The sequence below is a fragment of the Cajanus cajan genome, chromosome 1, assembly GCF_000230855.2.
Source record: "Cajanus cajan strain Asha chromosome 1, NIPB_CcT2T_4, whole genome shotgun sequence".
Classification (NCBI taxonomy): Eukaryota; Viridiplantae; Streptophyta; class Magnoliopsida; order Fabales; family Fabaceae; genus Cajanus; species Cajanus cajan.
The window spans coordinates 39,283,816-39,297,392 of record NC_138517.1 but is presented as its reverse complement, the minus strand read 5'-3'; the positions used below and the strand labels follow the sequence as shown (position 1 = coordinate 39,297,392).

The window sequence follows — 13,577 nt, the reverse complement described above, 5'->3', positions numbered from 1 at the left end:
ACAACTTGAAAATAAACCGTTGTAATCGATTACCAAGTCTTGTAATCGATTACCAGAGCCTATTATTCTAGGCTAAACACTACAAGAAAAATCAGCATTATCTACGGAAAAAATCCGTAGATAATGATGAAAATCCGTAGACCCTAAACCCTAAACCCTTCAAACAATACACATGAAGCAACCTAATTTTACTAAGCTGGATTGCTTAATGACCTTATACCTATCTACCAAACATACAATTAATAGAGGCAACATGTTGAAAATTCCAAATCAAATCATACAAAAATTCAAATACAGGGGAAAAAATTCTTAAAATTGATTACCTTTTTTCCCGGCCTAACAAAAATTCAAATATAGGGGGAAAATTCTTAAAATTAATAAAATCCAAGACAGAGCATAGGTAATAAACCTGCTTCTTTTTCTTCTTGGGTCTTCTCTTCCTCCGAGGTTTGTGAGCATCAGAGTTGGAACTTAGACTACTACCATGACTTGTCCCTGATCTTAAGGATCCCCTTACTTTGAAGTCTGAGCTGCTTTTGCTATTTGATGTGTTGTTCGATGTAGAAACCTCAGATCTCTGCATAGATGAATTTTGACCAGAAGATGACCCAAACCTTGACAACTTCATGTTTGAAGGACGAGGTGGAGGCATCAAAGCTCTAGCAGAAATCAGCCTCTATAAAAAGGTTGAAGATATTCAAAATTTGCAAAATAGTTTGTGACTATATATTTCATAGCATAGAATATTGGGAATTAAAACACAGTTGCTACTCTTACTGTCAGACCTGATTTTTTTCATCACTGGACATGCCAGACACGCCTTTACCAGAAGCACTGGAAGCCTGCTCCCTGCAACCAATAGAAAATTTTATATAGCAAATTCCGTCAAAATAAAATATGTTTGCTGCATCTTAATCATTAATGCAAATTTCCAAAAACAAATGCATTTGGAATATTTTCCTAGCATAGTGCTGGACAAACGCCAGAAGTTTCATAAATAAATGTGGCTTCGACTTCATTAATACCAACATCACAAGTGAGGGTTGATTCCGCTACTCTTCTTTTAACATTCTAATTCTCCTTTACCTTAATGCACGCAGGGTATTATGAAATTCTCATTGTTAGAATTGCTAAAGGATTAAAACATCCCCACTGACCTTGTGCTTTTGTCTGTCCATTCATCATCTGCATCTGCTTCATCACTAGAACTCCCAGCAAGGAAAAAATCATCATCACTCAGATCCAAAAGACCGTCATCCTCACTGCCAGTCTCTGCCATTCTGTGAATCTTGAGCAGATGGATCAGCTCCAGCTGCAAGCAATATCTGCACCAGTTCTCTCCCCTCTATATATTTGGCATGAACAAACAAAATCAGATAATTCATCTATTTCTCAAAAGAGAATAAATAGCATAAATGATATTAAAATAACCATGTATTAACTCTCAAATTTGAAATATGAATGCAAATTTATTCTAGTATGCATAGGAGCTGAATCAAATTTAAAAGATCCAATGAAGAATATAAAAGCACATTTCAAATATACATTAAAATTTAAAATAATTAACTGAATAAAATAGGAACTGAATATGCATAGGAACTGAATAAAATAAAAACAAAAATAATCATTTTTCCTTAAGATCATAAATTTTTCCACAATTGAAGATCCAATGAAGAATATAAAAGAGTTGTAAAGACAGAACATCTTTTATAAAATAAAATTAGATATTCATATTCTGACATAAGTCCAAGTGATCATAGCTAGCACTATAGTAACAAATCAGAAACACGTTAATTTCAAACATCATGCACAACCTACAATTGCAAAACTTACACCAACAATTGGATGAGCTGGCTTCACACGTAAAGCTGGCGAGGTTAGTATAATTCCTTCCACCATTACTTCAATATGAGGATGAGAAGCCGCCTACACAGAATTTGTAGAAATTAAACTTCAAAATTCATCAAAGGCAAATTTAATCGCAAAAGGTATAATACATAAGATTTAAGCCCTTACTTTCAAGACCACAGCCCCACCAGTGGAGTGACCAAAGAGAAAGCATGGAATCCCAGGATTATCTGATCTAATCTTTTCCAGGAAAGCACCCTATCCATGGCATTACAATCAGTATGTAAATTACACAGCAAAAATCACTGACTGACATTTGAAATGCAATAATATAATATATCTCCCAAGGAAAACAAGCAAAGAATAGCACAGAATATTTGAACGATGGATACATACTTACTATACTATTGAGACAACGTCAAAATAAATATAACTAGCAAGAAAAAAAAATAGCAAGTTAACTGAGACACCTTCACTACCTTATACTCTTAAGAATTAAAGATTAACATGCATTTGAACTTTACGCAATAGCTTATTTCACTTCTTACGTCTCAATGTTTGAAATGGTAGGAAAACTATCGACGCCTAAAACATTTTTCCATTCTAAGAACTACCATCACCAACAAAAACATATGCCACGAACGAGTCTATATTCATACAAATTGAAGAAAGTATATATATTACTTACTGTGTCTGCAACCACATGATCAAGAGAAGGAACATAACCATGTAATCCATCACTACCACCATGACCTGTAACAAACAGACAAATCACCCCAAATTCATCACAAAATGATAAGGGCAGGAATGCATTAGATTCAAAAGTATTGTGTACCAATGAGGATCACAGTGGGAGTAAATGGAAAAAGAAATCTCAAATTACCAATCCAGTCCATCGCATAGACACCAAAGTTGCATGAGGTTAATTGCCTTGCAAATTCTGCATATCTGCCACTGAAAAATGAGTACCAAGTCAGAAGTTGTGGGATAAATCCTATTATCTTACATTAGAAATAACAAAAGGAAAAAGATTTTAATGTTTTGACAATGACCTGAAAAATCAAACTTGGAAAACAAAAAGCAGACTACACTAGTCCCACAATGAAAAACAACTATTAAGCCCAGAAAGAATGTAGTTTCACAAAAAAAGTAGACCAAGCAAGATTACCTGTGTTCATTAAGCCCGTGAATGATGATCAGAATACCCCTGTAAGAACAAAAGGGAAAATAACTTGAGCCAAGTGTTAAACAAAGCAACACGACTGCAGGGAACAAAGAGCTAGCTATCCATGCTAACAAGAAAACAAAGCACGGGCAATGAACAAGAGCTTTCTCGAATTCAAATCCTCGCCATTTCTTGTACATTTCTTGTATATTTTACCTATGATTATGTAAAATTTTAGTCGAATCTTGGAGATCAGCAGCGTCCCCATGCCGGAGCCAATCCCTCCCCCAAGCGAATGACACACCTGAAACCCTACATCAACAACAACAATAACAATCATCGATTAACAACCGAATGAAGAAGGAGCGAATGAATGGATCATGAATCAGTACCTTGCAAGCAATCGCAATTCTCAGCTTCTTTGCGGACGACGTCGAGGACGGAGTCGATGAGTTCAGCGCCTTCGGTGTAGTGGCCCTTGGCCCAGTTTTTGTCGGCACCGGACTGGCCGAAGACGAAGTTGTCGGGGCAGAAGATCTGGCCGCAGGGGCCGGATCTGACGGAGTCCATGGTGCCGGGCTCCAGATCCATGAGGACGGTGCGTGGGACGTACCTTCCGCCGCTGGTCGAGTTAGAGGTCGGAGTCGCCGTTGTACCTGCCGGTGTGGTCGATGCTGTGCTCGTTGCATATCATCTCCCAGAACTTGGCGCCGATCTGGTTCCCGCACCTAATGTTGTTCACGGAGAAGGAGAAGGGGCTGCAACGCGGGTAAGCATATGGGTCTATGTGCTATTGCAGTGATGGAGATTCTTCAATATTCGCGAACCTCTCTGCATACCCGAACGGAGAGCTGTCTCTTTGCTAACCTGAACTAAGAAGACCAGTAGAAACCCTAAGCACGAATGAAGGAACGAAGAAGACCAGTAGGAACGAATGAAGCAAGAAGCCTAAACCCTAATAAAAGTCTATTATATATTAATGATATTAATAAATTTAACTTTTTAAAAAAATTAACAAATTTATTTTCAAATATATTACTACGAGTATTTTTTAATTTACATGAAAAAAAAAATGTTTTTTCTCGTTATCATTAAACAGGTTTCCGTAAACATGATCAAAACACTCTTATTTTGTCTCTTTCTCATAAATAGGTTTCCCGTAGGAACCCATAGAGCACTTTAATACATATCAAAACATGATCATTCTCAAAATCAACCACATATCTACAAAATATTATCCAAAAAGTATTATAATAAATAATGAAATTAAATAAATTAAATCTTATAATAGTTATTTTTTTCATAATTCTAAATTAAATATTCTAATTATTTTATAATAAATAAAAATGAAAATATAATAAAATATGTTAACTGATATTTTAAATAAAATATATTAAAATATTATAATAAAAAGAAATTTAATATTAAATCAAAATATTATATAAATCATAACTAAAATTATAATAAATATTCTGATATTAAATTTATTATATATTAAAATTAATTACATATTTGTATCAAAGAAATTGCTCTAGATTTTAGATTTTATTTATTATGTTTTATAATAAATAAAATCCAATATTAAATCAAAAGATTATAACAATCATAACTCAAATCCAGGTAAATATCTTTCATAATCAAAAGAAATCCAATATTAAATCAAAAGATAATAAAAATGATAACTAAAATATTTATAAATTTTTTAATATTAAATTTAGTATATATTAAAATTAATTAATTAAATATTTGTATTTAAGAAATTGTTACAGATTTTAGATATATATTTTATTAAATTAATTAAAAATTAATTATATTTTATCACTTTTTAATCAAGTGAGTGAATGATAATGAATTAACTAAAATTCTAAAATATATTTTAATTAAAAATAATTTTTTGGTAAATACGGTAACTAAAAAGTATTATAATCAATAACTTACAAATCTTAATTATATATTATCTTTAATATAAATTTTACTCAATTCATTAAATCTCTAAAAATTATTATTTAAGATCTTAAAGAAGTTATTTCTTAAAACATATCATTATTCGAGTTCATTGAATGTTTAATGTTAATTATAATTAAGATCTTATTATATAAAAACTTATTATATAATATATCTTAAATAAGTTATTTCTTAATCATATATATATATATATATATATATATATATATATATATATATATATATATATATATATATATATATATATAAGTGATTTGTAATGTACGAATTTTTATTATTTATATATACTTTATTTTAGTTATATCATTATTCAATATAAAATTTTTAATACATTTCCTCACATTTTGAGTGTAACATTTATAAAACTCTAAATATATAAATGCACTTAATACCAGAAAAATTTGATAAAGGGTAATACAATAAATTCAACAATAAAATATTAATATAAACTTTAATATAAATCTTAATTAAGAATACTTAAGTGTCACTCTCCTTCTTTGTATGATACTCTATATATAGTTAACTTGGCCGGTTCCCTCTAGCATTTAATATTGGATTTAAGTTTTATCTAAAAATAAATATATTATCCATTATCTTGTCAACACATTTCTAAAAAGTGAAGAAGACGAAAGGGAGGATTTATTTTATTATTTATTTTCAAAAAATTTTAAACAAATTTTACATTAAATTATTAATTATAGTCATTTTTTAACTAAGTTATTTAATTTTAGTTTTTATAATCATTTTTTTATTATTTTTATACTGAATTTAAATTTATTCCGTAACAGTAGACGGAACGGGCCGTTTTAAAAGTGAAACGGGTCGTGCCGGAATAACAAAAATGCCCTATATTGGAGAAGCAGAACGGCCCGTTCTGCTGGTTATGAGAACGGGCCGTTCTGTTTATCCAATTTTGGGCATTTTTCTTATTCCGGAACGGCCCGTTTCACTTTTGAAACGGCCCGTTTCGGCCACCAGCAATTTTGAGTTATTACATATTCAACTTATTAAAAATCTAAATTTAAGATATTTCTATTTATCAAATTCATTTTTTTATATAAAATAACATAAATATAAATTATCGTTTCAATAATTTCTAAATTCATTTTTAAAATTTAAATATATAATCATATTTTATTATAAATTCAATTTTAAAATTAGCCTAATTTTGAATTTTGAAATTTATATAATTCTTATGGTTTTTTAATTACAAAAATTCAAATAACTAAATTTATGTTATTTTGAATATTTTATTTAGAAATTTGATTTCATTTGAGTTTTTTCCAAAAAAAAAAATTATAAATAAAATCTACAATAAATTATTACGTTTAGTCATTTTTTATATAATCTAAATCATGTTTACTCATTTTTAAAAAAAATCAATTTAAACTTATTTATAACTTAACTAAAGATAAAAGAAATACAAAGGTTTTGGTCTCCACTTTATTAAAAAATAACCTCCATGTAGTAGTTTTGTTGGTTATCCAATTTTACAGTTTTTTTGGTTTTTATAATAAAAATAAGACATAATTTAAAATAGATAAATTATTGACGGTTGAAAGAGGATGGAGCAAAGCAATTCTTGCATTTCAAAATCAAAGTGTTTAGGGTTTATCGAATAATCATTCCAATTCATCACAGTAGTAGTACTTTCTATTTTCATTCGAATTAAATCTTCGATATAAGGTTCCCAACCTCTCCATATTCTTGTTAATCGAATTCATAACGACCATGTGTTACTGTCAAACCCATGGTTGAGTCAAGTACTATGGTATTGATAAAAATTTATTCACTAGAGTGTGGGATTGTTTCTCATAATTTGTTAGATATGACTCAATGAAGGGTTTCAAGATATCTTGTTTTCTTACTTTTTTTCCTTCATTTAGAAGCAATTAAAGTTAAAAAAAATAATTAAAAACTTGTAAATTATCCTTGTCACTTTTAAATCTAAATTACATTAATTTATAGTTTGTTTTTAAACATAAAAATAAAGAAATTAAAAGATATTATTTTATTAACATAAAATAAGAAACTTTTAATTTTTTAACTAAAAATTTACACTTTAAAATTATAAAATTATGACATTAGAAAGACATTTTTCAATAAACAACTAAACTAAAAAACAACGTGTATTATAATTTTCATTAATACTATATTATACTCTCATTAAAAATTTCATAATTTTACTATATATACATACATATATATATATATATATGTATGTATATATATACAATATTTTAAAATTATATTATTTGTCTATTCAAATCAACGTGTATTATAATTTTCATTAATATATCAAATTGTAACATCCCGAATTTTCTATTAGTATAATTGTTTATTATTACTAAATAAATAAAATTTATATATTATTATTTTTATAATATTATTGATGAATTAATATCAATAATATTATTAGTGTATTTATAGATAAACTCATAATTTGATAAATATAACTTATTATATATTAATATACTTTTACAAAATTATAAGTATATTAATTATAAATATACATATCTTATCTAGTATATTTATATTTTTGTAAAATTATATTAACATATACTAAGTTATATTTATCAAATTATGAGTTTATCTATAAATATACTAAAAATATTATTGATATTAATTTATTAGCAATATTAAATTATTAATAATATATACATTTTATTTATTTAGTAATATTAAATATATATCATTTGTTACATTAATAAAAATTATAGTATATGCTAACTTAAATAAGCAAATAATTATATAATTTTAAATTATTATATATATATATATTAAAATTTTAAAATTATTAAATTTTTAATGGGAGACATTCAAATTGTACAATTATGATATTTGAGGGACTAAAATTGTTCAATTAAAAATTAAAGAACTAAAATTGCACAATTACAATTATTTAGGGATTAAAATTATCCAATTAAAACCTTAGGGATCAAAATTGCACAATTACAATACTTGAGGGAACAAAAATGTAATTAAGCCAAAATTAAATTAATACTCTTTTTTTTTTAATTTCACAAGTTTTTTTTATAAATATTTTTAATGAATGTCTTAATTTCTTATGCTCAAAATTGACAATTTTTTATTTAATTAAATAAATTTCATAATTTTTTCAGTCTTTTAATGAAATAAAATATTTTTATTTTTATTATTATTTTTTAAAAATATTTAACATATTTTCTTTAATTATGCATAATTCTTAAATATAAAAGTTTCATAAATAAAATTTAATATTTTGAGAGGGAATAATTCGTCACAAATTTTTTCACAAAATATTTTAACCTATTTGTGACGGAATTTTGAGAGGGAAAAATCCGTCACTAAATTTTTTTTTATTTAGTGACGAAATTTGTGACGGATTTTTTAGAGACGAACTTTATTCCGTCACAAACATTTTTTTTGTTTAGTGATGAAATTTGTGACGGATTTTTAGAGACGAAAATTTTTCCGTCACAAAATTTTTATTTTTTATTTAGTGACGAAATTTGTGACGGATTTTTAGAGACGAAATATATTCCGTCACAAAATCCGTCATAAAAGTCAATAAATGTTAATCCGTCACAAAACTTAAAATTCCCTCACAAAATGCGTCACTATTAGCGACGCTATTTTTTCCGTCACAAAATTCGTCACAAATATTAATTTTTCTAGTAGTGGTCTAGGTAGAATCCCAACTTAAATATAGTACTATTAAAAAGGAAATTTGAAGTATTATTCTTTGTGTTCAAAAATTTCAAAAAGTAATCTAATAAATAAAAAAATTCCCTTTAAGAATCAATTGTAAATTTGTAAAATAAGTTTTAGAAGAGGATGTTAAAAATGTTGTTTCAGAAAAAAAATTTGCTATATAGCAAAGTCTTCTTTCTTGTTTTGATTTTGAAATAGAATTTATAAAAGGAAAAAATAAATTTTTACCTAATTTTTTAACTCGTGAGTTCTTATAAGGAACTCCCTTAAAAAAATGAAGCCCCCATGAGGCTCATAGTTCTCACACCCTCTAAAAGCTTATCTTTAGGTGACTTTACTCCTTCATATGTAAAGTCCACTACAAAGACTAGAAAATTACCAACTATCCTAAATACTCCTATAACCACCGCTAATTCTTTTTTAGTATTAAAACCCTAATAATCATCTAAAATTTCTGAAAAAAAATCACAGAATTACCATCACCATTAATTTTCCATATAAAAACCACCTATCAAAAACTAGTTACTTTAGAACCTGAATTAGAAAATTTTGAATCACTAGAAATCAGTAAAAGGTTATTCCCTTCTAATTGGAGTTGGATATCTAAAAATCAAAGCCTGGAGAAAAAAGGTTTTACTAGTTTATTTTAATTGACATTGGACCTGTAGAGATCACCCTAGAAACGGATAAAAGGGATCCCTTCATTGTCAATTATTTTAAACTTAAAATGACAAAAAGTGTTGATATTTTCATGTTGAAATTAGCACCCTTTTACTGAAAAGGGTTTTTCAAGATCCTTTACCCTTTCCTCTTAAAATTACTTTGGTTACAAAGAAGCTTAGTATAAGATTCTTTTTGAAAAGAACCATAGACATTCATGGTATATAAGTTTTAAAAATGAATTACTTGTTGAATTATCTTTTTTATTTCTAGATGGGTTCCAGTTTGTAAGACCAATAAGAGTCATTTTACCATTTAAAATTGTAAAATATTTTGATAATTTCAAGGCATTAACTTTGAATATACCTACCCACTTGAAACTTCTCAAATTTTGCTCAACCATGGAGTAAGTTGGTTGTTTCAACACTTGTATGAGTTTCACAAATACTTGGAGGTTCCATATCCACAAAGTCTCTGCCTAAAAGTAAAAGTTTTTTTGGTGGAAAAAAGTTAGTATAGAATTTATTGAATCCAAATTCAAGTCTTAAAAGACTAGATTGGCTTCTTTTTTTTTCTTATGTATCATCTAAAAAAATTACAGGGATAAAAAAGAAGGCCCCTTTGGAATTTTCTTTGAAAGCCAATTCTAAAGAAGAATTTAAGAAAAAATTATTAGATACCCTTTCTTTGTTAGATTCTGATGATGAATAGGAAATAGAGGAAGTAAGCAGTAGTCCAAAAGATGACTGCTACCAATTACAAATGGCATAAAATCCTGCTCTTGGCCTTGAAGATTTGTGACTAGAACACTTCTTTAAGACTCCTAAAATCAATTTGTTTGATGTCAGCTTTCAAAGAATTGCTCAAGTTATAGAGAAACTCAAGTTGGTATAGAACATCACAAAATATTTTAAGAATTTTGCGCTAGAAAGCTATTTGGCCCCAACTGTAATTGTGTTAGTGAAAAATCATCCAACTAAGAAGATGTGATTCTTACATCGCCTAAAAGGTGCTTTTTAATTTGTCTCAATGTCGGTAGTCAAAAATAAGACTTGTCAATTGTAAAATAATTTGTAATTATGTGTCGATAGTCAAAAGTAAGACTTATCAATTGTAATTTAATTACTTTTAAATTCCACCTTTAAAATCCATCCGTAAATTCTTTGATTATAAATAAATATCTTATAATTTGAGATGAAGAGGTAGGTCTTATGAGCCCTAAAACTCTCGTTTCCCTTAACCTTTTAGCCTAAAAACAACCAAACTTTCTGATTTTCCTGCTTTGGTTCTTTATAAGTATTTGTATTAAATAAATAAATCGTGTTTGAATTATTTCCACTTTAATTATTGCGCATATAGAGGCTTGGTTCTCTGCTAAGCGATAGTATAGCCCGTGTTCCTGAACAGTATCATTTCAATTATTCTACATTTTGAAAGGTGAAGCAGCTGACATGGGAATGATTTTTCATCATTTGGGTTCTACCAGCTACTCTTTCGTTACTTGATGCTTGAATCCAATATTGTATAATAGTTGCTCAAAGATTATGAAGCGGTGTTATTTATGTCATACTTCCCATTCAGTCTCCATAGTAAGAAATAAATAGGAATTTTTTTAATTATAAAAACTAAGACTTATATTGAAATATTTTAATTGCTCATTTTGTATATATATAATTATGCATAATATTATTAAATGTAATTACTATTTAATTAAACGATTTAATTTTAAAAGTATTCTGAATAAAATTTATTATTAATAAAATTATATTTTTAATTATTTTTATTGATTTTAATGAATTAATTATTTTTTTCTTATATAAAGTAAATGTGGAATATTATGAATTAGAATATCCTTAATTATACTCTAGTAATAAGATCTTGATCTCTTTGTTGTCGATAAGACAATAAATGTCATTCCATCGGTCCATTCTTTATGGAAAACCTAGTACATGGAACCGTATAATACACAGAGTAATATAATTAATTATAATATTTTTAAAAAATAAAATATAAAAGTTATAAAAAAAAAAGTAAAAATATAATTATTAAATTAAAAGGTTGAAGAACAAAATATATTATATATTTCTTAATATATAATATTCTCAAAGTCATAAAGCTCTCTTCAATAATCCATGGATGATTTCGAGAAACACGTGATGCACATCTTAGTTTTGTTATTTCTTAATTGCAGTATTTTCTTAAAGTTCAAAGTAATCACCAAGTATAATTTCAGTCATCGACAAAATTTAAGAAAGACATTTAGAATTCATCATATTAAAAATTAAAGAAATACATCCCTTTATATTATGCATGCTAATATAAAAGTACAAAAACTTTACTAGCTAGTTAGCAATTAAAGGAATCTATTCCAAAAGCTAACTAGCAACATGAAACTCACACATACTAATTTTGTTTTATTTATCATCATTATCTATGCTTATTTTCACTGCAAACATAACATAACACACATAAACATATACCATACAACTTTATGTATGTGCATGGTAGAAGCAAACCCTATAACATAACATGCAAACTTGATTACAACACCAAAATATAACATAACATGCAAACTTGATTACAACATATAAGTAAGTTGGATAATGTTAACACTCTCTAATAAACATTTTTTTAAATATTTTCTTTATTATTAATCAAAATTTATTAAAACTTACAAATTTTTTGTAGATCTTGTATTCCATTTAACGAGTTTCTCTCGATTTAATGGTAACATCTACTTAAATTTGTAACTTTCAACTAATAATAAAGAAAATATTAACAAAAGTGTTAAAAAGAGTGCACTAACATTTTTTGGACAACTTAGGCAGGTGGAGGTGTAAGAAGGCTAGGAACACCAGGGATGGCCACAGGAGGGAATGGAAATGAAGGAATGCCAGGAATGCCAATTGGGGGAGGTTGAATTGGCCATGGAAGCCCTGGAACGTATGGTGGAAGTGGAAAAGGTCGTCGTGGAAATGGAAAAACGGGAGGAAACTGGTTCTTGTCAAAATTTTGTTCTTTACTTTCCATGTTGTTGTTCTTGTTTATTGGATCCACTTGATCGTGTCCTCTATTTTCAGTGCTGCTCATGGCTTCTTTCTCATCCAGTGAAGCCTTGAGTTGCCTTGTTGCACTACTTGGAACAACAGTGTTGTTGATCACTGCAACCAAGCAGAACAAAAACATGATATTAGAGGTCATTGTGAAAGAGTATTGAAAAACCATTTAGAGAGTGAAAAAGCTAGAGGTGACGGAAAAGAGACTCTTGTGAGTTGTATTGTTAGTGAGCGTGGTAGAGTCATATATATATATATATAGACATGAAAGTTTAGATATGTACAATATTGTAAGAAGAAGTTTGAAAGAAAAAAAAAAAAGAAAAGTGTGAGATGGTAGTACATAATTTATTTTTTTAATTATGTTTTTGTGGTTAAATCTTTGGTTCATATATGTGAAAAGCTTTTGTTGAGAAAGATTACTTAAATGAAATCTAGTACTTTTATCTCAAGAGATTAATAATTAGCTTTTAGAGGATACTTTAGTTTTAAAAAATAATATATTTGTATAATTTTTTTTATAAACACTTCTAAGAAAAATAAAATGAAAAATAAAAAAGTTTTATTTTCTATTAAAGTCTATATATGTATAAATTAAAAATAAACATTTAGAAAAATTAATAAGACAATTTACATATAAATTAATTTTAAAATTCATTATATTTTTTTTTCTATTTTCTTTCTTAAAAATATAGAAAAATTTATTCAAACATGACTCAATTCAGCTGTAATAACTTATAAGATTATTTTTCTTAATAAGTAATTTATATAAAATAAAATACATATCATCAGAAGATAAAAAAGTCTATTTTGTTTAAAAATAAATGAAAGGTGCATTTTTTAGAGAGATATTTATAATAAGCTTTACTTTTAATTTTCTACTCATCAACTAATAACTAGTTTATTTTTTAATTATATTTAATAAAAATGTTAACCTTCAACAACAATTTTTATTTAGTATAAAGACTTTATCAATTTTTTGACTATATATATCATAAACAATTTGAGGCATGAGAACAAAATAGGCTAAAAGTATGCTTTAGTCATCCAAATATTTAATATATTGTGAAATGGAAAGTTTGGTGAAACTGCATGTTGATAATGACTATATATACAGATTTTTCAGAGTATTAATTGAAAGGATAAAACTATCAAAGGTGGCCGAATATCGAATTATCGATTTTTTCAGA

General features: G+C 27.3%; 2 protein-coding genes and 1 pseudogene across 3 annotated transcripts; all 3 read right to left on the bottom strand.

Moving 5' to 3' along the window:
- Positions 1 to 304: 304 nt before the first annotated feature.
- Positions 305 to 1,279, bottom strand: LOC145949659 (uncharacterized). Its single transcript, XM_083060301.1, has 3 exons — positions 1,158 to 1,279; positions 786 to 849; positions 305 to 676 (listed from the first exon to the last, which is right to left on the bottom strand). Exons 1-3 carry the CDS (start codon positions 1,277 to 1,279, stop codon positions 320 to 322), a joined length of 543 nt encoding a protein of 180 aa, XP_082916427.1. The 3' UTR covers positions 305 to 319.
- Positions 1,165 to 2,788, bottom strand: LOC145949660 (uncharacterized). Its single transcript, XM_083060303.1, has 4 exons — positions 2,732 to 2,788; positions 2,537 to 2,601; positions 2,017 to 2,106; positions 1,165 to 1,926 (listed from the first exon to the last, which is right to left on the bottom strand). Exons 1-4 carry the CDS (start codon positions 2,742 to 2,744, stop codon positions 1,804 to 1,806), a joined length of 291 nt encoding a protein of 96 aa, XP_082916429.1. The 5' UTR covers positions 2,745 to 2,788; the 3' UTR covers positions 1,165 to 1,803.
- Positions 2,789 to 2,898: 110 nt separating this feature from the next.
- Positions 2,899 to 12,033, bottom strand: LOC145954506 (tubulin beta chain-like; annotated as a pseudogene). The gene is made up of 3 exons (XR_014431748.1): positions 12,007 to 12,033; positions 3,406 to 3,803; positions 2,899 to 3,325 (listed from the first exon to the last, which is right to left on the bottom strand). The product of XR_014431748.1 is annotated as a tubulin beta chain-like (transcript).
- Positions 12,034 to 13,577: the final 1,544 nt, after the last annotated feature.